Source organism: Microsporum canis, genomic scaffold (genome assembly GCF_000151145.1).
Source record: "Microsporum canis CBS 113480 supercont1.6 genomic scaffold, whole genome shotgun sequence".
NCBI classification, from domain to species: domain Eukaryota; kingdom Fungi; phylum Ascomycota; class Eurotiomycetes; order Onygenales; family Arthrodermataceae; genus Microsporum; species Microsporum canis.
This window is the reverse complement of record NW_003299164.1, coordinates 564,807-589,887: the sequence shown is the minus strand read 5'-3', so window position 1 is coordinate 589,887 and position 25,081 is coordinate 564,807. Positions and strand designations below refer to the sequence as shown.

General features: G+C 50.8%; 10 protein-coding genes across 10 annotated transcripts; 6 read left to right on the top strand and 4 right to left on the bottom strand.

Moving 5' to 3' along the window:
* Positions 1–792: 792 nt before the first annotated feature.
* MCYG_06355 (rho guanine nucleotide exchange factor scd1) lies at positions 793–4,527 on the top strand (the record flags this gene model as incomplete). The annotated part of the gene is made up of 5 exons (XM_002844345.1): positions 793–1,179; positions 1,236–1,790; positions 1,849–2,496; positions 2,872–3,055; positions 3,113–4,527. The coding sequence occupies 5 exons, from the start codon at positions 793–795 to the stop codon at positions 4,525–4,527; spliced, it is 3,189 nt and encodes a 1,062-aa protein (XP_002844391.1).
* Positions 4,528–4,891: 364 nt separating this feature from the next.
* On the bottom strand, positions 4,892–5,373 carry MCYG_06354 (uncharacterized protein; the record flags this gene model as incomplete). Its single annotated transcript, XM_002844344.1, has 4 exons — positions 4,892–4,985; positions 5,034–5,081; positions 5,147–5,232; positions 5,296–5,373. 4 exons carry the CDS (start codon positions 5,371–5,373, stop codon positions 4,892–4,894), a joined length of 306 nt encoding a protein of 101 aa, XP_002844390.1.
* Positions 5,374–5,907: 534 nt separating this feature from the next.
* On the top strand, positions 5,908–6,301 carry MCYG_06353 (structural toxin protein RtxA; the record flags this gene model as incomplete). The annotated part of the gene is made up of 2 exons (XM_002844343.1): positions 5,908–6,188; positions 6,247–6,301. The coding sequence occupies 2 exons, from the start codon at positions 5,908–5,910 to the stop codon at positions 6,299–6,301; spliced, it is 336 nt and encodes a 111-aa protein (XP_002844389.1).
* A 259-nt stretch (positions 6,302–6,560) lies between these two features.
* On the bottom strand, positions 6,561–9,604 carry MCYG_06352 (conserved hypothetical protein; the record flags this gene model as incomplete). The annotated part of the gene is made up of 2 exons (XM_002844342.1): positions 6,561–7,486; positions 7,540–9,604. The coding sequence occupies 2 exons, from the start codon at positions 9,602–9,604 to the stop codon at positions 6,561–6,563; spliced, it is 2,991 nt and encodes a 996-aa protein (XP_002844388.1).
* Positions 9,605–10,162: 558 nt separating this feature from the next.
* On the bottom strand, positions 10,163–13,078 carry MCYG_06351 (conserved hypothetical protein; the record flags this gene model as incomplete). Its single annotated transcript, XM_002844341.1, has 1 exon — positions 10,163–13,078. One exon carries the CDS (start codon positions 13,076–13,078, stop codon positions 10,163–10,165), a length of 2,916 nt encoding a protein of 971 aa, XP_002844387.1.
* A 1,171-nt stretch (positions 13,079–14,249) lies between these two features.
* Positions 14,250–15,115, top strand: MCYG_06350 (DNA replication complex GINS protein psf3; the record flags this gene model as incomplete). Its single annotated transcript, XM_002844340.1, has 6 exons — positions 14,250–14,291; positions 14,395–14,470; positions 14,519–14,570; positions 14,622–14,811; positions 14,883–14,988; positions 15,051–15,115. The coding sequence occupies 6 exons, from the start codon at positions 14,250–14,252 to the stop codon at positions 15,113–15,115; spliced, it is 531 nt and encodes a 176-aa protein (XP_002844386.1).
* Positions 15,116–15,893: 778 nt separating this feature from the next.
* Positions 15,894–18,810, top strand: MCYG_06349 (conserved hypothetical protein; the record flags this gene model as incomplete). The annotated part of the gene is made up of 5 exons (XM_002844339.1): positions 15,894–15,924; positions 15,991–16,059; positions 16,111–16,158; positions 16,209–16,486; positions 16,552–18,810. The coding sequence occupies 5 exons, from the start codon at positions 15,894–15,896 to the stop codon at positions 18,808–18,810; spliced, it is 2,685 nt and encodes an 894-aa protein (XP_002844385.1).
* Positions 18,811–19,434: 624 nt separating this feature from the next.
* Positions 19,435–20,421, bottom strand: MCYG_06348 (superoxide dismutase; the record flags this gene model as incomplete). The annotated part of the gene is made up of 4 exons (XM_002844338.1): positions 19,435–19,522; positions 19,579–19,646; positions 19,712–20,118; positions 20,289–20,421. The coding sequence occupies 4 exons, from the start codon at positions 20,419–20,421 to the stop codon at positions 19,435–19,437; spliced, it is 696 nt and encodes a 231-aa protein (XP_002844384.1).
* A 422-nt stretch (positions 20,422–20,843) lies between these two features.
* On the top strand, positions 20,844–23,165 carry MCYG_06347 (RNA-binding protein; the record flags this gene model as incomplete). The annotated part of the gene is made up of 1 exon (XM_002844337.1): positions 20,844–23,165. The coding sequence occupies one exon, from the start codon at positions 20,844–20,846 to the stop codon at positions 23,163–23,165; it is 2,322 nt and encodes a 773-aa protein (XP_002844383.1).
* A 261-nt stretch (positions 23,166–23,426) lies between these two features.
* MCYG_06346 (sucrase/ferredoxin domain-containing protein) lies at positions 23,427–24,611 on the top strand (the record flags this gene model as incomplete). Its single annotated transcript, XM_002844336.1, has 1 exon — positions 23,427–24,611. The coding sequence occupies one exon, from the start codon at positions 23,427–23,429 to the stop codon at positions 24,609–24,611; it is 1,185 nt and encodes a 394-aa protein (XP_002844382.1).
* Between the last annotated feature and the right edge of the window lie 470 nt (positions 24,612–25,081).

The window sequence follows — 25,081 nt, the reverse complement described above, 5'->3', positions numbered from 1 at the left end:
TTCCCCTTTTCCCTGCTTCTGCTTCTTCTTCTCTGCTTCTGCTTCTTCTTCTCTGCTTCTGCTTCTTCTTCTCTGCTTCTGCTTCTTCTCCTGCTCCTGGTCTTGTCTTCCACGCTCTGGTGAGTTGGCCCTTCGCTGGAAACGGAACCCGCCGTTTGTTCGTTATCGCTAACGGCCGCGCATATCAAGACACACACGCATCGACACTCACGTCTCGACACTCCGCCACTCTCTCTGAAGGATACAACTGTTTATATAGCTGTTGGGTGTCGTACGCTGGGGATAGTCTCACGGTCTTTGGCGGCAGTGGCTCCAGCGGTGAACTAGCGGCCATAATAAGCTTACCGCCTCCTTTTCCCTCCTTCGACACCGATACCTCGATATATCTCCGAGATAACCGGCCCTCCCTTCGACCGTCCTGCTTTCCACAGGGCTCACGCCCGGCCTACGAAGAGCGCGGCGTGTCGTCTAGCTCGATAACGTCTTGACCAGGCTGCGGAGCTCTGCTTGCGCCACCAGCTCCATTCTCCAGCTGCTCGAGCCACCCCACTATCAAAGCCAGCGGTGGCGCTTCTTTTCCGCGACTCATGCTGTCGGCCCTTGCGACGGACCAGGCTTTCTGGCCAGAGGACTACTAGTGTTATCTCTCTGTCTTTTTCTCTTTTTGTTTTTTTTTTTTTTTTCTTTTTTTTTTGGCTATATATCTAGTTGTAAGAATCTGGCTTTCTTTCTGGGAGGGGGGAAAGGAATACCTAGCTTGCAGCCATGGAGGGAATGAACGGGAGCCACATCATGGCAGAGGACAACATCATCAATCGACGGGGCGGGGAGTCGCTCTTCCAGAACTGCAGCAACCTGAAAAAGCGGCTGGCTGAAGTCCCCGGGTTCGAACCACATCTGGCCGAGATGCAGGAGTTGGATAGAGCCAGCGAAGAGAACGATCCGGTTGCCTCGGTGTGGAAGTGTCTGCGGCAAGGGTACCCCTTGATGACGATCTACAATGCCACCAATCCCTCTGAGCCTCTCTCGATCGATGAGAACAAACTGCAGGAGAGGAATCGGCCCAAGGCCGCGACCTTCAAGTTCCTCCAGGCTTGTCTGCAGGAGCTCAATTTCCCGCAGCAGGAATGCTTCCTCATAACAGATCTCTACGGCGACAGCACAACAGGTTTTGTCAAGGTGTGTATTCACCTCCAGCTCAGCTGTGTGTATCTAACCCCCCACCCTTTTTCTAGGTAATAAAAATGGTCAATCGAGTGATAGATATACTCGAGCTGCAGGGCCAGCTATACAAAGTCTCCCCGTCCACGTCTCTACCGGCCGAGGGAGGAAAGGCCAAGCTCACCCGGAGAGAACATATTTTGAAGGAGATGCTCGAGACCGAACGAGACTACGTCCACCATCTTCAAAACTTGCAGGCGCTGAAGAAAGAGCTCGACGAAACCGGTGCTCTCACCGGAGACACCAGCCATCAGATATTCCTGAATTTGAACAACCTACTCGACTTTGCCCAACGGTTCCTCATCCGGATGGAACAGCATAACGCGCTCCCCGAAGAAGCCCAGAACTGGGGCGACCTCTACCTTACCCACCGCAAGGGGTTCCTCCAGTACGAGCCTTTTATCGCCAATCAGCTGCGCTGCGACCAGATCTGCCAGAAGGAATGGGATAAGATCCATACCGCGCCTCGGTCGCCCGATCTTCAACAGATGGTCGCCCAGTTATCAACCCTCAATGGCTTCTTCGTCAAACCGTTCCAACGCCTCACCAAATACCCCCTCATGCTCATGGTACGGAACCGTTGCCAACACCTTCCCATAACGTCAACGGCTAATCCCATAATCGTAGGAACTCCGGAAACAAACAGAGAACCCGGCGCTTGGTGCCGACATTAGTGAGGCAATTAACATGATTCAATTAATTCTAGATAATGCCAACCACGCAATCGATAAAGAGCACCTGGTTGCCGCAGTCGAAGACCTGTCGCAGCGAGTAGAGGATTGGAAGGCCCTTAAGATCGAGAAGTTCGGCGATTTATTACGATACGGAACGTTCACCATCTTGAAGGGCGATAGTAGCAAAGACGCAGAAAGAGAGGTTCGTATAATTCTCTCCGACACAAATGCACAATCCACCCTGCTTGGAAGCCGCCGGAGCTCCTTCACCGGTTCAGTCATCCACCTGCTCTCAGCAAACAGTCCGCGGAATTGGAGCTGGAAACAACCCAAGGACCTCAAATCTATTTCCACATTCTCTACACCAACACACGCCCACCCCTTGGAGCTCTTGACCCCTGATCATTCCGCAAGCACAAAAACCCTTGAATTCAATACCCCTTCGCCTGGACCTGGACATGGATCATTCGAGAGCTGCAACACTTCGCCATCCAAGTCCAGACGTTCTATCTCATCTATTTTTTCCCTTTCAAAAAATAGTAAACAGACGCTATCCCCCACCACCTCTTCCATGCCCCAGCAGAACCTCACCAAGGCCCTTGTTCAACCCAATAGTGAAGTCGAATCTGAAGACGAACGTTGAGAGCATCCACGCAACACTATACCACACACTCATGTTAGGCACAAACTCGAAAGTTAAAAAAAAACAACTTGGGTGATGGCTCATAGTAATGAAAAGGGCCTGACAAGGGAATCTATCCCCAACATACATCAATCCCGGTTCAAGTTGCTTAACACTTGAATCTTGTTACTATCTAAATATAAGACCATGATACCCTCTCCGGATATCTACTTTCATAAGTACTGTTTGCTTTCATCCAATCTTCCCCCTCCCGGACATTCGCCACTATCACCATGACTGAGCCTCGGACCATTTGGAATGAACTTGTTGCTAACTCCTCCTTGTTGCATTTAGTATCACATATATCTATTCCAGAATATTCTTCTTTGCTGCAAAGACATTTACCCTGCAAAGCAGAAGAGCAAGCTAATGGGAAAGGAGAAAGTCATCCCGAATCCCAAAGTGAAACCAAAACTTCAGCTTAAAGGCAGAATATACATGGCAAATGTGACTGAAATATTATCTCTTTCAAAACCAGGTGTGTTCTACTCAACAGCATATTTGTCAATTCTATCCTAATCATTATCCATCACAGGATCGTACAAGATACAAATATTCTGGAAAGGTGACCCGGGCGTTGTCGATAACTTCGGTATTCGCTACCGAGATGAGGACACAATGAATAAATGGTATAAGGATATCGACGCGCAGCGGGCCCTTCAATCAGACGACCGGCCTTCATCCAGACATCATGGAACTTCAGAGACAGAATTCACCTATCTTAGGAATACGCCAAAGCCTCCAAATCCGTACCAGGAGGAGTATAGCACAGAAGAAGAACAGTTATCGAGAGAACCCACCAACACCTCCCTATCCGAATTCTCTACCTCACGGAATGCTTCTAACACCAGCTTACGGGGACGTTCTGCTACAAACGGCAGCGGAGGCTCAGGCCACCACTCGGGCGGTCGGCCACAGTTCCCAATTGCTAATGCTCCGCTGACCGTGCATACACAGTTTACCCCCGGAGCAGTATCACCTAATGAACGCAACGGGCCCTCCTACTTTTCGCCAACGGGCGAGGCACCGCCTTCGACCAGATCTAGCTCTCAGTCGACAGCCTTTTCCTATTCGCGTGGAGGAACCCCGTCGAATGCATGGACTGAAGCAGAACAGAACCGATACACTGCCCCGGCCATGCCTAGGTCAGGCTCTAGAGACGGATCCGGATCCAACCCGTACTTTAATAATGGTCCTCGCGGCGCCCAGCGGCCCTCACTCCCGCCCTTCTCTTCAAATCAAAATGGACAGCCTGGGTCCCAGTCACAGTCACAGGCACGAATGAGATCAGCAAGCAGTCCTGACATTCACAACGGTGCAGTGCCGGACTCCCGCCGGTACATGAACGGCGGACACACAATGCAGACCGTAGATAACGTCCCCGTACCCCCGATACCCCCGCATATGGCGAACATGCGAGCTCCCATAAACCGGAGTCAGAACAGCTCTCCCACTGGAAACACCCTCTCCATCCGCTCCGGCACTCAATCACCGAACATGCAACCACCACCCTCTCGCCATGGCCATGCTCACCCACCACCAATAGGCTATAATTACGAGTCACATATTATGAACGGTCAACCACAACTTCCTCCAACATCCATGCCACAATCCTCTTCATTCGACGACTCCGATTCCCAAATGCCCAGCCAGCTCAAGGCGAAAATCAACTTTGACGATAACTACGTCACTCTCGTGATTGCAAGCAACATACTTTTCCGCTCGCTCACGGACCGGGTTGATGCCAAGCTAGCTCGGTTTACCGACCGGTCCATCGGCGGCAACTCAGCACGTCTACGGTACCGAGACGAAGACGGTGACTTCGTAACGATCGATAGCGACGAAGCTGTTCAACTTGCCTTTATGGAATGGCGCGAACAACATCAGAACTTACTTGCCACTGGTCAAGTTGGAGAAATCCAACTATTCTGCCAACCGGTGGAAAATTGATCATGTTTTTTTTTCTTCCTTTCCCTTTTCCTTTAGTTGTTTGTCTGTTGCCAATTAAAAACACCCAATACCCCCATTCGCTTTTATTTGTTTTGTTCATGTCTGGCCTTTTCAACTTTTTTTTTGTGTCTCTCATGTCATATCATATATCATAATCCGTATAAGTATATCATGGATGAAAAGGGGAATCTTGGCCCTTGGAGATTTGATTCGATAGTCTAATTGGATCTGAAGAGATGTGTGGAAAGCGAGGAGTAAATAAGCCAAACTACTAGTATTTTACTAAACTTCAAACAGCCCAAACCAACGTTTGTATCCTGGTCTTTAATATTCAATTAATCAGGATAATTGCTATTGTATATAATCACTTCAGCACGCATTGAACAGCCGCAGCAAAAGGATAGTCCATACACTTTTCCCCTGGCAAAGATATAGGCGTCGACTCGCACGTCGGGCTCCTACATAGAGTTAGCTTAACCTTTCAGCGGGGTATAGGATAAACATACGTGAAGGCCATGCAGGACGCCGCTCTATCAATCTGCACAGACTTGATACTAAATAAATATATGGTCAGGTCAGGCTCGACATGACCATGCAAACGTCACGCATAACCACGCACTTCAGCGAGCGCAAGTCATAACACTTGCCATCAGCCTGGACGAGAGCAGGCGGGCCTCCACAAGGCTTTTGCTGATATACATGAGCCTAGCATAGTATCGTTCAGTCAGTTCCCAGCCACAACTTAGAAGTATGCACTGATAGACTTACCCCATAGATCGGAGCCAGAGGAACTGCCGCTGCCATACAGCAAGGGAGAACAACAAGGAGCACCGTTGATAGAATCATTATTCCGACTTGGCTTGTATTTCGAGAATTGGTGCTGTGACGGAGAGACAGAGGGGGCTGTCTTCCCCGGGCGACGGCCTGCTTTTTGATGCCATGGCCAGTGTAACTCGCTAGTGGCCAGATTCTGCAATGTCGAGCGATCAACGAGGCTGGATTCGAGCTCTTTATCGATCTGCAGCTGTCGTGGAACCGAATCAGCTGGGCGTTTGGAGGCTATGAAGCTGTCATAGATGGCTCTTCGCTAGTTGTTGTATGGGTATAAAGAGGTTGAAAGCGAGGTTGCGGTCTAAACTTTTGTATCTATGCTATGGCTTCATGCATGAAGAATAAAGAGATCTGCCTTTGTTGACGGTAGCAGGTTGTGGTCTTCATTGCTGTGAAGATGTAACTGTGAAGATGTCTCGAAGCGGAGCCGTTGGTTTATTAATCTTCAACTTCATCTTCTACCAAATATCAAGTCAAGACAGCCAGCCACAAGCCACATCATAGATATCTACTCGTCTAAAGCTATTCGTACTCATATACTGCTTCACAATGTCGGTAACTCGTTTCAAGCTGGTCTTCAACGTGCCTACGACAGCCCTCGAGGCGTGCAAAGCCGCCATCTTCGCGGCGGGGGCTGGCAGCTATCCAGGCCCAGGGAACTACACCGAATGCTGCTTCACCACCATAGGAACAGGCCAGTTCCGTCCTGGAAAGTCGGCAAATCCTCATATTGGCAGCGTGGGAGCGCTCGAGGAGGTTCAGGAGGCGAGAGTCGAGACGCTCTGTGTTGGTGAAGATGTCGTTAGAAAGGCGGTTGCTGCGCTGAAGCAGTATGTATACATATCTCTATACCTTGGTCTCATGTCGAGTTGGTCTGACGGTTCATAGGGCACATCCATATGAGGAACCGTCATACGACGTGTTTAGGATGGAAGACTTTTAAGGTCGAGGCCGAGTTCAAGGGGACGTGATAGAATTCCATACAGTATGAATCAATGATGAATGGTGATGGATTATAATTATCTGTCTAGGGTATCAAAGAAAGGGGCTATTTAAAGTGAACATTACGCATTTAGATGCTTTAATCAAGGCCAAAAAAAGAACAACCAGAATATTCACAGGAATATTACATCTTTTCTCTTAAAAGAAAAAAAGACAACCAACGCCGTCGCTCATAGATCCATATATGCTCCAATTTTCCTTTATATCCGACCACGCTTCATCGCCTCCCGTTCCAGCAGCTCCGACTCTCCGCTATCACCGGTCCGCCGTCTCTCGAGAACCCAGTACTGCGACCCCGACTCGTCTCTGCTCCTGATGTAGCTGATGCGCTCACCCGCGCTACAGTTCAAGGGACCTGGCTTGTCGTCTTCCTGCAGGGCTCGTGGCGAGTTTCTATTCACAGCGTCCCAGGCAGGTGGGGACCGAACGCAGTCTGAATGCCTCCTGTTCGACCTCAAATCTGGGGTGGGTTCTTTATCAAACTGGATGGGGCTGTTCAGCTCTGAGTGGCCATTGAGCATGCCGTTTGTCTGTACCGGCGAGCCGGTATCGTAGTAGTAATTGTTCAAGCTCCCCCGGTTAGGTTGAGTAGAGGTCGAAGGCGAAGCGGCGCCCTGACTGCCGGTATTGCTGCGTAGGCTGCCGTTGCTTCCACCCCAGGCTCCGCGCCGCAGCTTCATCAGGGCACTGAGTGATATCTCGTCGTCAGGAACTTCCATGTCAACCAGCTGCGAAAGCGGCGGGTTAGATACCTGCTGATTCGGATGGCCGGCATGCGCAGCGAGAGAGATGATGGAGTTACGAGTACTCCATTCACTTCTCTCAGTAATAGGCGTCAGGCTAGGTTCTCGAAAATTCTTCCTTCCGCTATGGTTGCGTATGATGCCTTCAGCTCCCTTGGCACCAAAGTAGCCACCATACACACGCTCCGTGTCGTCACTCCCGTGAGCATGGGCATAGAACCCGAATTCCCGGCCGTAGAAGCCTTCGTCGTCGTTCTCCAGGACGTCAGCGTTGGCCTCAGCGATGATAGGATCATCGTCTAGCGCGTCTCCATCGTAGTAGTCAAAGTCATCAAACGAGTCTTCCATGCCGGTGTCTACTGTCTGGCTCATTCTGCTCTCATCTGTTGTCAGGCATGGATCAGTTTGGGACTCCCCTCTGGCAGAGACGTTTCACTTAGACTTGCGTTGCGCTCGAATCTTCCCTTGCGAGCTGCTTCGTTGGCTGCCTGGGCCAACGCACTGTGATATGCCTCTAGGTTTCCCTTGGTTAGTCCTTGGGTGGCGGACATGCCCTTGACACTGTTCTGCGGCGGTGGATGACCGTAGCCATTGATTGTTTGCAGTGACTGAGCAGCAGCACGCCTCTTGTTATCATAGAGGTAGCTTGTCTCGTCATCAAAGATAGATTCATCAAAATGGGACCCTTGCATTTCAGGCGGGAGCTCGCCAAACCGGCCATCATCATAGTACATGTCATCTTCATCATTCTTTGATCCGGAAGTTCCTTGGTTTGTGGCTGGTCCTGGGTTCACTGTTGCCGGGGGAAAGGGTGAGTATCCTCCATTATACATGGATATGCCAGGCTGATTTGGGGACGTTGTGAACTGAGAAGGGACTGAAACTCCACTACTACTGGGTAAGAGGCCGTTGGAAAACTGTTGCTGGTTTGGTAGCGGTTCATTGCTATGCGGGCTTATAGGACTGGGTATCACCGTGGGAATATATGGATTTATATGGTTCCGTAAGGCTGGCCTGCCATCGTCAGACTCCGTGGTGGATTCAGCATCAGCGTTGATGCCGGGTATCTTCTCCTCCAGCCCATCATCGTCCATCATGGCATCATAATCGAACTCGTCAGAGTCATCGTCGAATTCACTCCGTACTTCTTCGATCCCCTGAGCTCTCTTTGCGGCTTCCTTCTCCTTATGTTTTTCTTCCATGAGCTTCTCCTGTGAGGACGAGGCACCGCCCGCCAGATCGAAGCTGAACCGTGACGCACTGCTGGTCAGATGCCTTGGAAGCCCCAGGGGAACGAACGAGGGATCTCGCACTGAAGCTGGCTTGTAGCGCATGGTAGAAGGGGGTGATTTGGTATATGCAGGGGGGTCTTCTTGGGGATATTGGTTTCCAGTTTGTGCTTTAGGGGGAGACTCCGGGGGAGCCTGTTTGCTCTCTGGTTCAGGGGGCGGTCCTTGGGAATACTGCTGCTTTCCATCTGGCCTGGAAGGCAGCTCAGCAGAGGTTCTGTTCATCGGTCGATAGGGTATAGCCAGTGGAGTTGCCTGTCTCTGGTGCTGTCTGGGGGGGTTATCAGGGAGCTCCCTGACCTGCCGTGACCGAGCAGCTCTATCAGCCATGTAGTTATTACTGTTATTCTCCGCCACACTTGATCGAGCCCGCGGCACTGAGAAATCATGGACCAGACTGCCTCTGATCCTGGGGTCGTAGTCATCCGGTATAGCGGGCACAGTCAACTTGCTGATACTGATATCTTCCGGCCTCGAGCTGACCAGCTGGGCTGACCGTCTCCTCGCAAGCAGGACCATGGGATTCAACAGATTCAGCCTCGTCTTCGTCCCCTTTGACGACGGCACCTCCACCACCTCCTGCTGGTGTCTCTTGGATGAACTGTTGCCTGACTCTCGAAGGAAGCCCCCTCCCGAGTAACTGCTGGTATCCGGAGAGGGCTTCGAGGACGACCGGCTGCCAACTGCTCCAGGCGAGTATCCCCCATCCCTCAAGCTACCAGAAGGCGACGAGCCTGATCCCTTCCCCAGCGTCCATCTCCAGGTCGACGAGGACCGAACCGCATTCTCCGCTACCGCCGCTGCCGCCACCACCTGCTGTTGATGCTGCGGCTGCTGGCCGACACCAGGCGAGTTCTGTGTGCTACCATACATGGGCGAGGCGTTCGAGTGATACCGGTCGTTAGCCAGCCAGTTGTCCCTCAGCTCGTATTCCGTCACCACGATTTTCTCTTCGGGCGACGGTGGCACAGTTTTTCCCGGACAATAGATCTTCTCGTCTGAGAACCATTTCCCGCTCGCAAACGCGGAGTTGAGGTCAGGCTCGGCCGTCCAGATGCCAGACTCGAAGATCCCCTCGGTCAGCGTCGACCTGGCCGTGCTCGAGTCGTGAAATGCGGACAGAGAGTCGTTGTTTGGCTGTGTAGAGGAGGACGATGGGGCGAAGGCGATGCTGGATGGGCGCTGCTCGTCGCGCCGCATGTAGGTGAACATCTCTTGGATCTGTTGAATAGCCTGAATCTTCTCTGCTGTAGCTGGTTGGTGTATTTGTCTCAATGTCTGGTTTATGGGCTGGATGAAGCCATGCTTCGCGTGTGTTTTCTTTTCCCGCTGAACCGGTTTGTAGGCGAAGTTGGAGGCAAAGGGCGATATTGATATTAGAAGAGCAGGATAGTAAGAAGAAGAGAATAACAATAGGAGGACGGGGAGTGTTTGCAACAGATTAGAGACGATATAAATAAATATAAATAACGGGTTAGTTAGCTGTTGGTTTTCAGGGGGTTTAGTTAGTCGCTTTAGCCACAGCCTTGCAGGGATGCATATATGTCTATCGATGAAGATCTATGTAAGTGTAGAAGATGAAGACGTAGAAGGCGTAGATGGATTGATATGGATGAAGATGTAGAAAGGTTGACCAACACCAAGCTATGCTATATTACATCAAAGTAGGAGATTAAAATGCATAGGAAAGAAGAACAACAGAAGCATCATCGTCGTAGAAGGAAGAAGAAAGGAGAAGAAGAAGTAAAGAGAAGGAGAGAGAGAAGAAGACTACTGGCGAACACTCAGTCTCCATCGATCAATCATGTCTCTCTGCCGAGGATCAATCGTCTCCTGCTGGCCGCCAGCAGGGTGCATGCTTGCAGGATTGTAGACGTATCCATTCGCTGGGTAGCCGAAGCCGCCGCCACCAAGCATGCCCGAGCCGTTCAGCGTGGCCGGAGCAGTGCCTGGTGGCGGGCCATGGCTGTAGGGAAGCATTGGCGTGCCGGACAGACGATGGCCGCCCATGGAGAGCGGTGTGGTGGCCAGCATCGAGGCGCGGGTGGGAGGCATCTGGAGCAGAGAGTGTGTCGAGGCCATGGCCGCTGGTGTCTGGTACCGGAGATCGAGCTCTGAGTGTGCTGTCATCGCGCCTGGACGGGCAGGATGGGCCTGGAGGATGTTGGCCATTGACCGGCGTTGAAGGGGAGAATAGGGTGCTGACGTCGCTGTCGCTGCCGCTGCTGGGTTTGACCGTTTCTGGGCTTCTGCCTGGAGACGCTTACGGCGCTGGCCAAGCGTTTCTTCCTCTGCCTCAGCTGGAGCTGGAGCTGAAGCTGACGCGGATGCTGGTGCCCCCTTGGCCTTGTCGGTGTCCAAGTCTCCAAATTTCGATATCAGGTCGTCAAAGTCGTTGCCCTCGCGAGCTCTCAGACGGCTCTTCCGCTGCGCCAGCGTCTCCTCTTCGTCTCCGCTCTCGTCGTTGCCGTTGGTATTGTCCGTCAAACCGGGTATGTCGAGCGTAAACGCAGCGCTGGCCCGCTTATCTGGACTGGGGTCCCTGGGCGCCAGGTTCCGAGGCGTTGCTCGGCCCGTGTTCAGCGGCTCTCCTCTGATCCGGGCCCGTCGTCTGCTGAGCGGCTCGCTTTCGTCAAGGAGTAACTTCTCCATTAGGCCCAGCGGCCTGTTCTCATCGGCGAGTCGGCTCTGTTCCGGAAACAGAACGCCCAGGGGAACGTCTTCGTCGTCTATCTCGTCCTGAGCTGTGCTCTGATTCCCTTCCCAGGCCAGCGTCACCCGTCCCTTGTCTCGTTTCTCCTGCTGGCGCTGCGCAACACTGTCCAGCTCGAGCAGAGTAGAGTGCATACCGTTGGGGAATGCAGTGGCAGCCGTCCTGGTTCTCATCTTCTGCTGGTGTTTTCGCATCTGCAGCTCGGCAAGCAGGGTCGTCGGTGGCCCATGGATCGGTTCATCGTCCTTCGTCTCCTCTTCGTCCTCCTCCTCTTCGTCTTCGTCTTCCTCCCCTTCCGCTTCTTCATCTCCCGCCCTGCTCTCATGCTCATGGTCGGCGTGATCGTCAAACGTACTTCGCAACGAGGTCCTCTCGTCAATATTGTCCAGCGCTTGTCCGTCCGAGTTTGCACGCACATGGCCAGCCCTGGCTGAGGACAGCGACCGCTCAGACACACCATCCCCCGGCTTCAGCGAGGTCCGCTTCTTGTTGATCTTGTTTTTGGGCCGTTTCTGCTTGTACACGTCTGCGCCCAGATGGCCGACTATGGGATGGTCCGTAAACGCACTGACGGGTGCGTGGGCAGCAGCATCCAATATGCCATCCAACGTCGCGACGGCCGACTCCCCCTGAATACGCACGTCGATCTGAGTCTTGGGAGCGTCGAAGAAGGCACTTGCACGGAGCTGTGGGGGCAGGTTGGACAACCGCTTGCTCAGTCTGTCCCCTCCGGCCGTGGAGGTGTTTTCTGCATCGGTGATCCAGGCGGCGGACTTGCGTGCGTCAGGGGAGATGGAGTTGATCAGCTGTGTACGGCGTTTCTCCTGTTCGGACTGTGCAGGCTTGCGGGAGAGACGCTGGGGCAGGTTGAGCATCATGGGGACGGGGGCCGGGTAGTAGACCATATCCTGGCCCGGAGGGGGAGCGCTGTAGTGACCAGCTTCGGCAGCGAGTGGAGGTTTGGAGAGAGAGACACCGCGGGAACGGGAGGCTTCCCTCATATGTGGTGTGAAATGGACGCCGTCGAAGTCTCTGAACAGGTTCGTAGACTGCTGGTAGGTGTCTCCGGACGCTGCACTCTCCGGTCTTGCTCCATGCTGTGGCTGTTCAAACTGTCCATTTTGTTCGTACTGCCCATTTTGTCCGTATTGTCCGTTTTGTTCGTACTGTCCATGTTGTTCGTACTGTTCGTTTTGTTCGTATTGTAGGCCATTCTCTAGGGCTTGTAGGGCCAGTTGGACTTCTGGATGATCCGGCGGAGGAGGTATGGTCGCCATATCCGCACTCTCATTCTCCGGCTCGATGATATGGGCCAGACGAGAGGCAGACGAGCCAGACCGTACCCGTGGCCTGTTCAAAGAAGACTGCCTCGACAAGCTACCGTATCCCGGCGCGGAAGAAGCACCAACAGCGGCAACGGGAGATCCAGGGGCCGCCCTCGAATTGGCAATGGAACCGCCCGAAGCAGCTCTCGACCTGGACGAAGACATGCGCCTCAGCGCTCCCAGCTCCCTCTCGGCCTCGATCTCCATGCTGATACGTTCAGCGGACTTCTCGAGCCTCTCCACGTTACCGACGTAGGCCCCCTGGATCGACTGCAAGTCTGGCGTTGGATGGCGTAGAGGCGTAGAATTTCTCCGGCTTCGCGGCGACTTCAGCACCGGCTCTTCCATATTATTATTACTCTCTTTCTTCTCTGGAGTATCTTTCTTCTTGATATCTACCGCATACTCGTCTGGTTCGACGAGCTCGTAGGCGGCAGCTGGGCGCATGATGGCCGTGGCCGACTGGAGGAGCGAGTCTGGCGCTGTGTCTGCGGCGGCCTCTCTGTGGGCGGAACCGCCAAAGTTTTCAAAGTCGAGGGCGAGCGGCGCAAACGAGGGCGACTGGAGGACGGGCGAGCGATCTGAGGCATCGTCAGAGGCAGAAGACGCAGCTTCGAGCTGGTCTGTCTGCGCGAGGGCGTTGTACATTCTCGCCGTTGGCGTTGGCTCTCTGTTGGGCTATCAGTTGATTGATGTCTCTGTCAGTGTCTCTCGGTCAGTCTGGGGTTGGTGTAAAGAGAAGACGGTGCCAGTGTCATTATCTTCTTTTCTCTTCTTCTTCTTCTTCTTCTTCTCTTATTATCGTTATTATCCTCCTGTTGTTGTTGTTGTTTTCTTTCTTGTTGGCTTCGAAGAAAAGTCGACTCGCCACGGTGGAGATGTTTCATCCGGCCTGCATCGATCCATACATGGATTCTATATTTACTGATATTTACTTATATTACATGTTTAGCATGCTGACTCTTTGTCACTAACACGTACGACCGATAGGACCGTCGTCTTCATTCTAGATATATTACTTGAGCCTGGTGCATCCTTAATATAGCCGGTCGAGGGCAGCAGGGCTTGGGCGGCTCTAGGTAGCCATCCAACTTGTATCCAACTTGGCTAGGCCTATGGACACGCCCTGTTGGCATCTCTCGAAGGCTCTAGCATGTCCAGGCATTGATTAATGAATGCCTACAGAGGTATCGTCGTGATCGAGTCTCTGGCACTAGGCTTGCTCTAACGTACCGCCACAAGCCAAACCGATGCTCTAGTCGTTCCGTAGGCCTCACTACCGCCCTTGGTACCTTGGACCAGGCTGTTTCACCCGTTGCTCTGTCGTTGCCAGAGGCTGCAGAAGGTCTAATCTCAGTCAAGGTCTCAGCCTGAATAAAGGGATGTACACAGTAAAGATCGTTGACTCTGGTAGATCCCAGACTCCTGCTTCAGATATGCCGCTGATCGACTTAGCAGTGTCCAGCCTGTCGACCAATATCGGGTATTCTTATATCAATCACTTAATCCAGCACTCCCGACGGAATACCGCTGGTTTCAAGCTGGCTGTCTCCTGGAGAAGTTAGCAAGACGTCTGACACTCTGGGAGAACCGCTACTTACCTTCGCCTCCATGAAGTCTGATACGAAGAGAATCAATTGTTTACTTGCTTGTCAATTTTGTAGATAGCTTGAGTTCATCACGTGAGCCTAACCGAGAAAGAAGAAATAAAAGACAAAAGATATAAAAGACATAAAAAACATCTATAAAAGACATCTATAAAGAGATAAAGATAAAGCGATAGACAAAGATATAGAAGAGACAGAAGAGATGAGCTAGCATGTCTTACTACGACGTCGACGCCATCCTCACTGACTCGCAAGTAAGTACCCTCTATAGAGCAGGCCTGTGGAGGCATCTATGAAGGCATAAGAGACAGTACGGACAAGACGTCTATATGTACAGAGACAAGCTGACCGGAGCAGAAAGTCCCCTGTACGTTCGAGCTGGACGTCCCCAAGCTGGGCTTCCTCGATGGCAACGCTGGCGGAGATGTACGTCGTTTCTCTGTGAACAACCGGATATCAGACTGACAGACTTAGATCAAAGCCGGCTCAAAGGTCGAGCTGCCTCTCTGGCTGGGCGAGATGCTCGCTGTAGGGTCAGTCTCGACATACACATGTATGCGGATATACATACTGACAGCTGATAGGGCCCGTCAAGGCTCGTCGCCGCTGGTGACGCTGGATCTCCCCAAAGCGCTGTCAGAGCAGGTCATGAACGCTCTCAAGGCAGACCCTAGAACTGTTGATCTCCGAGCCCTTGCGCCGCACTTTTACCGTCTGGGCTGTAGGATCCTGCAGCTCTTCGAGGAGGAGGAGATGGCCGACGTACTTTCTCATGTCCGTCTACCCTTCGGAGCACTCTACTGTAAACTGCTGTGTACCGACTACTTTTTGCTAACTACCGATAGACGTTCAAGACGAGGGCGATGCAGATATCCGACCATGCCCATAACCCTGCCGGCCCAATGTCTGGACAGGAGTTCCTCCGTGGCCTGGACGAGACGGAACGTCAGCGTTGAGTCTTCCCTGTCCATCGCATCAAGTATTCTTGCCGGTTACTAACTCGATCCTGACAGTCTTCCGAGCGGCACATGAGGGTGTCAAGGACATGAGAGCTTGGACGGGTGAAGGGAAGAAGTGATCCGACGCTGCTGTGAAGAGACAGTGACGCTGATGATACACAGTTTGTGTCGTAGCTACATGGCACAGCAGGCTGTTATTCGTTACAACGTCTGAGGGTCAGGGGCAGGTTTTCACCAACCATGGATGGCCGCGAGCTTAACCCTGCTTTTTCTAACTCTCGGACTTGATCTATAGCTTCTGCCATGGTATATCCGCTATAGACTGGGATTCTGGCTCTTGTCCAGGGGCAGCGCTAGTCACTTAGTGACTTCACTGGGAGGCTGGTTAGATAATAGATAATATTGTTTTCTTACTTACTCGACAGTGAACCATTATTTATTTCTTGCAGGTGGCTGTACGAGTTAAATAGCCATGTCAAGTCTTGCTTCTTCATGTTATTGAATCTTCTTGTGCTCTTTTTGTGTAATTAACTATTATATTCATTCTTTGCTTCCTTCGCCTTTGCTCTTCAGGGGGAAAACCTTGAGACTTCCAGCCACCAACGCTTCGTCTTTTCTTCTACATCACATCTCAATAATAATAACAACGTCTTCGCTTCTTCTTCTTCTGCCTCTCGCCTGCAGTAGATATACAACTGATCATCCCTGTCAACGCTTTCGAACGAGTCACAGCCATCTTATACTCGCCCCGCCACTCTGCGACTCCTTCAACTCCTTCAACTCGCCTCCCTCCCTCTCTCTCTCCTGGCTGTCTCCTCGATGAATGCTCCAGCCTGACCTGTAACCGTCGTTTGAACCGGATTCTACCATAGAACAGCTTCAATTGACTGCGCGGTGATGGATTTAAAGCAGAGACGTTGCTTGAACGGTACACTCCCACGCCTCGACATACCATACATAGGGAACCTCTAGTTACTGACTATATATCCAACAGGCAAGCAGATGGCTGAGCGGCCTAGTTCTCGTCTACACACGCTGAATGATGGTGTACATATACCTGCTGGTATGTGTAACTCGCTGTGCCTACATGTACATCCTTACTGACCCTCTATAGAATACAGGCACATACCTAGACACACCAAAGATGCAGACGGAGCACAGAGTGGGTGGCGATGCCAGCAATCTCCTACAGACGATGCTAATAGACCATAGGAAGCTCGAGTGCTGCGGGATCGCCCTTCGTCAACCCAACCTCGACTCTCCTTCAGAACCTGATCAATGAACAACGCGCCTCCCGAGGTCCTCGAGCCAGCTCGGCCTGTGAACACCACCAGCAGCACGTCGAAAGCGGCAGCCCTCCGGCCTCCAACACGGCTGTAAACTCCGACCAGCTCGAGGACTCACCCTCGGAGAAGCAGCGCAAGATAAACAATGCATTGTCAGCTGGTCTCAAACAGCCTCGCGAGATGGGGTTCAGGGAAATGGACCAGGTAGGCTGCCCTCCTATCCAGATATATAATTTTTTGAACAACACGTATCTTAACCGGGAATCCAGTATGTATCCAAATTGAACAAGCTCAATTTCGACTTGAAGCTCGAGGTGTTCCACCGTGCACAGCAGGTAGCTTCCCTGGAGAAGAAGCTGGAGAAAATGCAAGAACTAGAAGACCAGGTCCAGCAGATGGAGCTCATGGATCAGGAATTGCAGGAGCTTCGCGCCACAGAGGAGGATAACCAACGTCTCAGAGAGTCAAATGAAGAACTCAGATCAGAGCTCGACAAACGAGACCAGGCTGTGAACGAGGCTGTCGAATTGATATGCCAGCTGGAAGCGAAACTAGAGGCTGTCGAGGCCCAGAAGGAAGAAGAGGACAGGCCCTCAACCGCCAGGCCGTACTCTAGTGATAGTACCGCTGCTGTCTTCGCGAGCGGCTCGCCCAAGGCTCTTACGCCCAAGAACAAGATCATTCTAGATGTTCCCGAGAGAACTTCTTCACGCAGAGACGTACGGCCTTCGAGATCACGCAGTGTCTCCAATCAAGTTCAGGCCCAGCTTCAGACTCCTACTGCGGCCTCTAGACGGCCACAGCGCCAGCCTTCGTTTCTTCGTGGTGAAGATGATAGTACCAGCGTGCTGAGAAATGTATATATGACCGATGCTGCGGATAGGTCGCGAACAACGTTCAATGCCTTTTCTGCACGAGGGACCGTCTTATCGGACGACGGCACTCACGAGATCGAGTCTCCCAGATTGAGCGCCTTGAGTGAATGCAGCTATCTGGACCCGCCACAGAGTCCATCAGACCCATATGGACCCGGCCGCTCCAAGTTAAAAGTCAATACAAACCACCCGGCCGCAACAATGGCAGTGGAAGACCCTCCGTCTCCTCTGGAACTCGCTCACAACGCATCTAAACCCCCAACTAGCCTCTCCCGTATCGAACAGTGGATGCAGCCTAAGGACACCGAAATAGCCAGGCTGTCCAAACCAAAGGAGAGCAATCTTCCGGCGGATACAATTCTACGGACGCCAACGAACAACCAATTTGGTTTGCCGGGGGCCAAACGGCCTTCAAAGGCGTACAACTTTGACCATCCGTCTCTAGTCATTCCGCAGTATAACGCTGCCAGGCTCCCACCCACGCCAGATACAATGAGCACTTCATACGCTGACTTGCGCAACAAATCAAACACAAGTATCATTGCCGAACGAAGCAGATACGATAGGTCAATTACTATCGGCCGCACACTCTCCATTGACCGGACACTGGGACGTCGTCGATCAGCAAACGATGTTACAACTACACGGCCTAGCACTGCAGAGACCGTCCTTTCCGACGGTCTAGAGACATGGAGCGACTCGACTCAGCCGCCCTTTATCACGGACGAAGAATATCAAATGGCAAGCATGTTCCCATCCTTTGCTTATACCCACCGTCCATCTACCAGGCCTTTCGACCCTGTCGCCCATGCCGGCGCTGTCAATGAGCTAGGTGTAATTATACCCAAAAACAGGAACCGCCAGGTACATGAAAGACCTTCCCATGGGCAAATTCGAAAGGTCTCAAATGCTCCCTCCCTCACACCTGAAGATTGGCTGGAAGCTGCATTGCCTGCTTCTTCCAACGACGGAGATACCACACCAGGCCAACATAAGCCTTCAGAGCCAACAGATCATCAAGATCCAGAAGATGTACAGCAAACACCGCCGAACAATGGCTTCCGCAACCGTGGTGCCCGCGTCTTTTCTGAGCTCCAGCCTCGTCGACGCCTCAACTTACGTCCTCCTTTCTTCAGCCGCACCCCGGCTCATTCTCCTACAAATGCAGTAAGAAGCAATTCCATAGCAGGCCTTACACCCTCCTCCACCAAACATTCACCGGTAACTGCATCTGGAACGCTTCTAAACGAGCATCATCATCAAACCCCCTCGCCCAACATAGGAGGCACAGCTCGCCGACCAAGAACTTCAGAAGCAAACGAGCATAAACGACGTAGCTCGCATAGTTTCTTCGGCTGGATAAAAGGATCTACTACCGCCAAGGAAGCTGACCCATCCCAAACTCCACCTGCCACAGCTACTTCTACAATGTCAGCATATGCACAGTCTCATGTGGAGCCGCAGCAGTCACATACACAAATGCAGAGAATACCCGTTCGAGGAGGCGCTAGACCCGGCTCAGCACTCGCATTTACCAATGAATTCTCCAGTTCTCCTATAGATATGGACCCTCTCTCTGCCTCCATGCATACGGTCGAGCCATCCGATCGACGCCCGCGCTTTTCTGTCTCCGTCCGACGAACTCGCAAGTGAAACAAAAACGAATGAAATAACACATCCATCCATCTGTACAGTACCACTACTTACGTATTTACCTACACTCCCTTGGCAGGACAATAATCGCCCACTGTACACTCATTTCTCTTCCCTGACTCTAATACCCATTTTTGTTTCCGTATGTTTTTCTTCCAAACTTCCTGGTGTTTTTATGGTTATTTTCCGGCGGTTTATTTGAATTATCCTCGTGCTTCTTTGCCGGATAAAGTTGCATGAAATGTATAAAACACGATTCTTAGCCTGGTGTCTAAGGAAAGGAATGAAAGAACGATGAAGAACAAAGTATAAGCGTCAATGTGTTATGGAGATAATTAGATGATAAGCATTCTCGGTTAGAATCACGATGTATCCGGTTAGACGAAGAAATGATACAGCTATACTGTTGATGTTATTCTTGTAACGTTGATGTAGGCGGCAATATATGTTTGATGCTATTGAATCTGCACGCAATTTGTGTATAAGATAAAATACAAATAGACGGGATGCTAGATAACTCAGAGGTATAAATGGCTGCGACTGAGGACACTTGCTTTTAACCTTACAGATATGGTAGCCCTGCATACACAGGCGAGCTGTGGTATATGTACAAATAACTCACGCTTATGCGTATCGCTTCTCAACAGTCTTCCAGTTGATGACGTCCCATACGGCGCCGAAGTATTCAGCCTTGCGGTTCTCGTATTGGAGACTAAATGCATACTTGTTAGTAGATGTACATTTCATGGAAATGGGGAAGAAACTGACTAATAGGCGTGCTCCCAAGCATCAATTCCGAGAAGAGGAATGAATTGGCCAGAGACAGGGTCTTGGTTCTAATAGGTAACGGGACTGTCAGCATTTCCAAGAAAAAGAAATCGGGACGTAAACATTAACATACGGCATAAGACTTGATCTGGATCTTGCCAGTCTGCTTATCCTTTACCAACCATCCCCAACCACTTCCCTGGATACCAGCCAAAACAGTGTTAAAAGTCTTCTGGAAGGACTGGAGGTCGCCAAAAGAATCATCAATGGCCTTTGCAAGGGCACCAGATGGAGGCTCGCCGCCACCGGCGCTCTTGGGAGCCAAGTTCTCCCAGAAAAGGGAGTGGTTGACGTGGCCACCTCCATGGAAGTTGGTCAGTGCCTGCAAGGTGACCTGGGTCTGGATATCAGCTTTGCCTTGGGCGCTTGCAAGCTTCTCGACGGCATCGTTGTAGGAGTTGACGTAGGTTTGATGATGCTTGGAGTGGTGAAGCTCCATGATCTTGCCAGAGATAGCAGGCTCAAGCGCGCCATAGTCATCTATAACGGAATAACAGGTCAGCCATGTCTGTCTCACGTCATATAAACAGTATACAAGTATCTCTCGAGTCACCCGGTGCTTCCATTGGGGGGGGTATCCGAAGGATGTAAATAAAGCTGGGTGACACAAAAAACACAGGGAAGAGGAGGCTTCTTCCCACCCAACTTACATGGGAGATCTGGAAGAGTGACTTTGGCGATGAAGCGAGCAGAAGCTACACCAGCAAGGCCCCTGTTGCCGGTCGAGCGGAATGTTGCAGCTCCCGCGCGGATAGCAGGACGGAAGAGAGTAGAAGTCGCCATTTCTAGAGATTTTCGGCTCTTGATTCAGTCCTGGTAGACTCAATTGAGATCGCTGGAGGAAGATCGAAGTATTAATACTCCAAACTCGATGCCGGTCGGTGGTAAACTTGTGGTTGTCAACAACTCTTGACAAGTTTTAGATGTGAAAGAAGTAAGAAGTTGATGTTGGTTATTAGTAATCATTTATTGATGTCATCGCTTTCGGAGGTAGGATATATAGTTTATCCGATATCAGATCTTGGAGACTTTTTTTTGATAGAAACGACAACATAAGCTGTAAGCTTATCAGCAACAAGTCAAAAAAGGCCTTACGGAGGATGGCATAGAGGGGTAGGACGTTTGGTCTGATATTCCGCTTTACCCTCAATATATATTTAAACGAAGCTTTGCACGAAGAGGTGCGTTTGTCACGCCTCGGTTCCATGGATTCCTCATATCGCCCTTCCTTTGCAAGGCCGAAACGAAAGATCGGTGATTTGGACTCGGAGGAAGAAGACGAAGAGGCATACGCAAGGCCATCTTTTGGCTTTCAAGGGTTTGCGCCTGCTTCAACCCGTTCGCCGTCTCCCCCAACCATGGCATCCAAAGCTACTCGCCCATCATGGAAAACCCCAGCAAACAATGGGAAATCTGGGGGCAAGTCAACTCCTATGGTAGCCAACAGCTTTGCGGCCCGTATGATGGCGAAGATGGGCTACGTGGAAGGTCAGGGTCTTGGTACAAGCGGGCAGGGTATCCTTAACCCCGTCGAAACGGTTCTCCGGCCGCAAGGCGTCGGTTTAGGTGCGGTCAAGGAGAAATCGCAGCAGGCAAAAGATGAAGCCAAACGGGAAGCTGCTAGGAGAGGAGAGGTTCTGGAAACCAGCTCAGATGAAGAGCGCAAACTACGTCAGAAACGCAAAGAAAGAAGACAGCGAGAAGGGACTAGTGGAAGTGGAACAAGTACTCCTAGAGGCCCAGCAAAGCCGAAATACAGGACAGCACGGGAAATTGAAGCTGATGCGGCTGGACTGGCGGTTCCAAATGTGTTAAAATCCTTGGTCGATGCTACTGGTAAAGAACAGAAGCTCTTGACGTCAACAGCTGGTCTGATGACTCCCATGGAGTTCGTTAATGCAAATGAGGGCGAAGCTTGGAAGATTGCTCGCCGCGCCCGCCATGACCTCGAGGCCTTTGCGGATGAATGGAAAGGACTTAGCGAGAGGAAGAAGTTCGTCGAACTAGAGGAAGCACAAATTGTGGATGAGATGGACACACAGCAATCCAAGCTGGAAAAAGTAACTGCCTTGACACATTCCATCGAAGGACTAGAAATAACCGGCCCTGATGACAGCCTTGATAAGAGATGGGAAGATATTACGATAAAGTTGGAGGAGATTGAGACAAATTATCAAGACCTTGTTGATGAATGTCAACTTCCTGAAGTTGCTGTTGCGGCTGTCCATCCGCTGTTGAAAGAATCTTTAGAGGAGTGGGCTCCCTTATCGAATCCTACATACCTAATCTCTAATTTCCGCCGCTTACATCGATTTATGTCCCATTCGAAAAAGGCGAACGGCGAGACGCACAGATACCGTCAGTCGACTACGCCCTATGAGTCTATGATGTACTCCTTGTGGCTTCCTAGAGTTCGGTCCGCTTTGCTAAATGAGTGGGAAGTTCATGACCCTGGTCCTGCGACATCGCTCATAGAAGAATGGAAGGGTCTGCTACCTGAATTTGTATATTCTAATATACTAAATCAAGTCGTTGTTCCTAAGCTCAGCGCAGCCATAAAGGCCTGGAAACCAAAGAGTAGTAAAAATAACGGGTCGTCACAACACTTTCCGTGGTGGCTTTTTGACTGGCTACGTCATCTCGATGAACACCATACCGACCCCAAGGCACCGACTGGGCTCATGTCTGACGCAAAGAGAAAGTTCCGTGTACTTTTAGATACATGGGATCTAGGTCGTGGCCTTGTCAACAAGATAGAACTGTGGAAAGATGTTCTCGGCTCGGAGTTTGACAAAGCACTTCAAAACCATCTCCTACCCCGGTTGGCCCGCCATTTGCGAGAACAGTTTGACGTCAACCCACAGGATCAAGACCTAACTGCGTTTGAAGATGTCATGAAATGGAGGCCCTTTTTTAAAGCCGACGTTCTAGGGCTTTTACTTTCCGCAGAGTTTTTCCCAAAATGGCATGCTATTCTGCACCTCTGGCTCACCTCAGAACCAAACTATAACGAAGTTGGCCAGTGGTTCACCTGGTGGAAATCTCAGATACCAGACGAAATTAACACCATTCCTGAAGTTACAGAAGAATGGAACCGAGGCCTCGAAACAATCAATCTTGCCCTTGACCTGGGAGACAAGGCAAAGACAGATCTCCCTCCTCCACCCGCCCCTTCGTCTCATCCGGCGCATCAAAAGAAGACAAATGGCAAGCATCGTGATAAACATGCAACGTCTGCAAATGTGAAACCAACGAAGCCGCAAAAGGTACAGATTGAGGAACCTTCCTTTAAAGATATCGTTGAAGAATGGTGTGGAGATGAAGGGCTCATCATGGTTCCCCTTCGCGAAGCCCATCTACAGAGCGGCCTCCCCTTGTTCAGAATTACAGCAAGCGCCAATGGGAAGGGTGGTGTTCTTGTTTATCTAAAGGGAGACGTAGTGTGGGCTCAGAACAAGAAGGTCAAGGACGCCTGGGAGCCCACAGGGCTGGATGCAGGGCTCGTTTCTCGTGCTGAAGGGAATTAATCCATCTTATAGTTAGAAAGAATCTAGCGTGTGTACAAATATAATTTATACCCGCGACGTTTATTCATCTATATCTCTTTCTCCATAGTTCATTTTTGATATAAAAGTTTGACGTAGTTTATGATTATATAATCACGTATATTTAAGGGGCAAAAAAGTAAACATCAAACATTCAACAAGCAACATTGATAAGGAGCAGTTCATACAACCGATGTATATATTTCTTTACGGCTTTGGCATAGATGAATCTTCATATCCAGCATGTCATTTTATAGATACATATTTCGTATCGTCTCTGCGACCCTATTTTCCTTCCTCTCCATCATTCTCTTCGCGTTGACACTTCTCTCTCCAGCCGACATAATATATCAGTCCCATCGAAACCATAGGCTGGGAAACATCTTCGCCATTAGCGGAGTCTACATAATCACCTTACTTCTGGCTATATTGATATATGCCAGCCGCCTGTTCACGAACCGCAGTGTTCTTGCTGGTATCCCAAAACCATGGATCCCGGTTGAAAAAGCAGATGTATCAAAGAGAGTCAGAAGGCTTGTCGTTGGCGGCTTGCTTCGAAGCTCTGTTATCGCCCAGCAGTCTCGTCCGAGAGATGTTTCCCAGGATGATACAGGGCATCTTGATCCATCTCTCCTAATCCCCAAAGACCAAAAGCCTCCATGGGGCTCAATTTCGCATGCAGGTTGGACGGCACCACATTGTCCAGACCTTCCAAACCAGGAGTTTGAGGCTGTTATTAAAGAGCTTCCTCATTTGATCGAGGCAAAAGCCGTGTCGCTAGCACCCACAGATCCTAGACCGATGTCGCGGCTGGATCACCAAGCCAGCCGCTCCCGAGGGGATGAGAGAGTGCATGAAGTACCGGATGAGCGTGTTGTTGAGATATTGCAGAGACCTCCAAATATGTGTCTTCGTGACTATCTGAATCACCTCAATCGCCTCAGCCTAATAGATCCGCCGCATCTGATCCAGGACTTCATTCGGTTGTACGAATGTTCACGATTCTCAGGAAGGCCGCTGGAAGAGTGCGAATTCCGAGAAATGATGGGGCTTTTCGCTGAAATTCTAAGGAGCATGAGAGGAATCAATCCAGTAATCCTTTCGGAACTGCAATCAACTGGATCATCAGATGGCGCAGGATCAATCGGGGGTAGATCTTCATACTACGGAGGCGGGCCTGTATTTTCAAATTCGGATCCATCTTTTGTATCTGTTGCAGAGAATAAAGGTGATATACCAGCTCGCTTACGGTATCATCCTTCGATATATTCAGCTTCCGACAAGAGCAGTTTTCGTTTGGGGGCAAGCGATACGCATAGCATACGGACCCGTCGAACGCCATCGACCAGATCACTCCGGCTAATGCCTTCCAACGTTTCCATAAATTCCGGAGAGAGTGTCATCCGGCGTACTGTCTCTCATGTGTGAACGCGGAATATAATCATCGATGGTGCCCAGTCCCGTTTTTATTGGGGCATGCCAGAGATCTCAGCCTACAACCTGGAGAGGTTACAGAAGCTAGTGCAGCTCAATCTAGACGGCTATGTCTCATGAGTGCGAGTCCGCAAGCCACAAGAAATTTCATCCAGCCTAGAATGAGCGTTTTTATGCCAGACCATGGATCGATCTGCCAATACATGGGGACATTCCAACATGTACGCCAACTTATGCTTCAGTCAAGACAGCATTATAAGGCTTTAAATCCGGAGACGCGGCTGGTGTCCTATTTTTCACGCTATAGAAGACAAGGACTATATAACTATTAGCAATACTGCTAGGAGTTCTTCCATTTCAGCTGGAAATAGGTTTTGGAGTGTTGAAGTGGACAGGAACATGTATGTTGTCTTGAGGTCAGTTTTCTATCAATAACATTGGACCCTTTTAGTGTTAGTGATTAT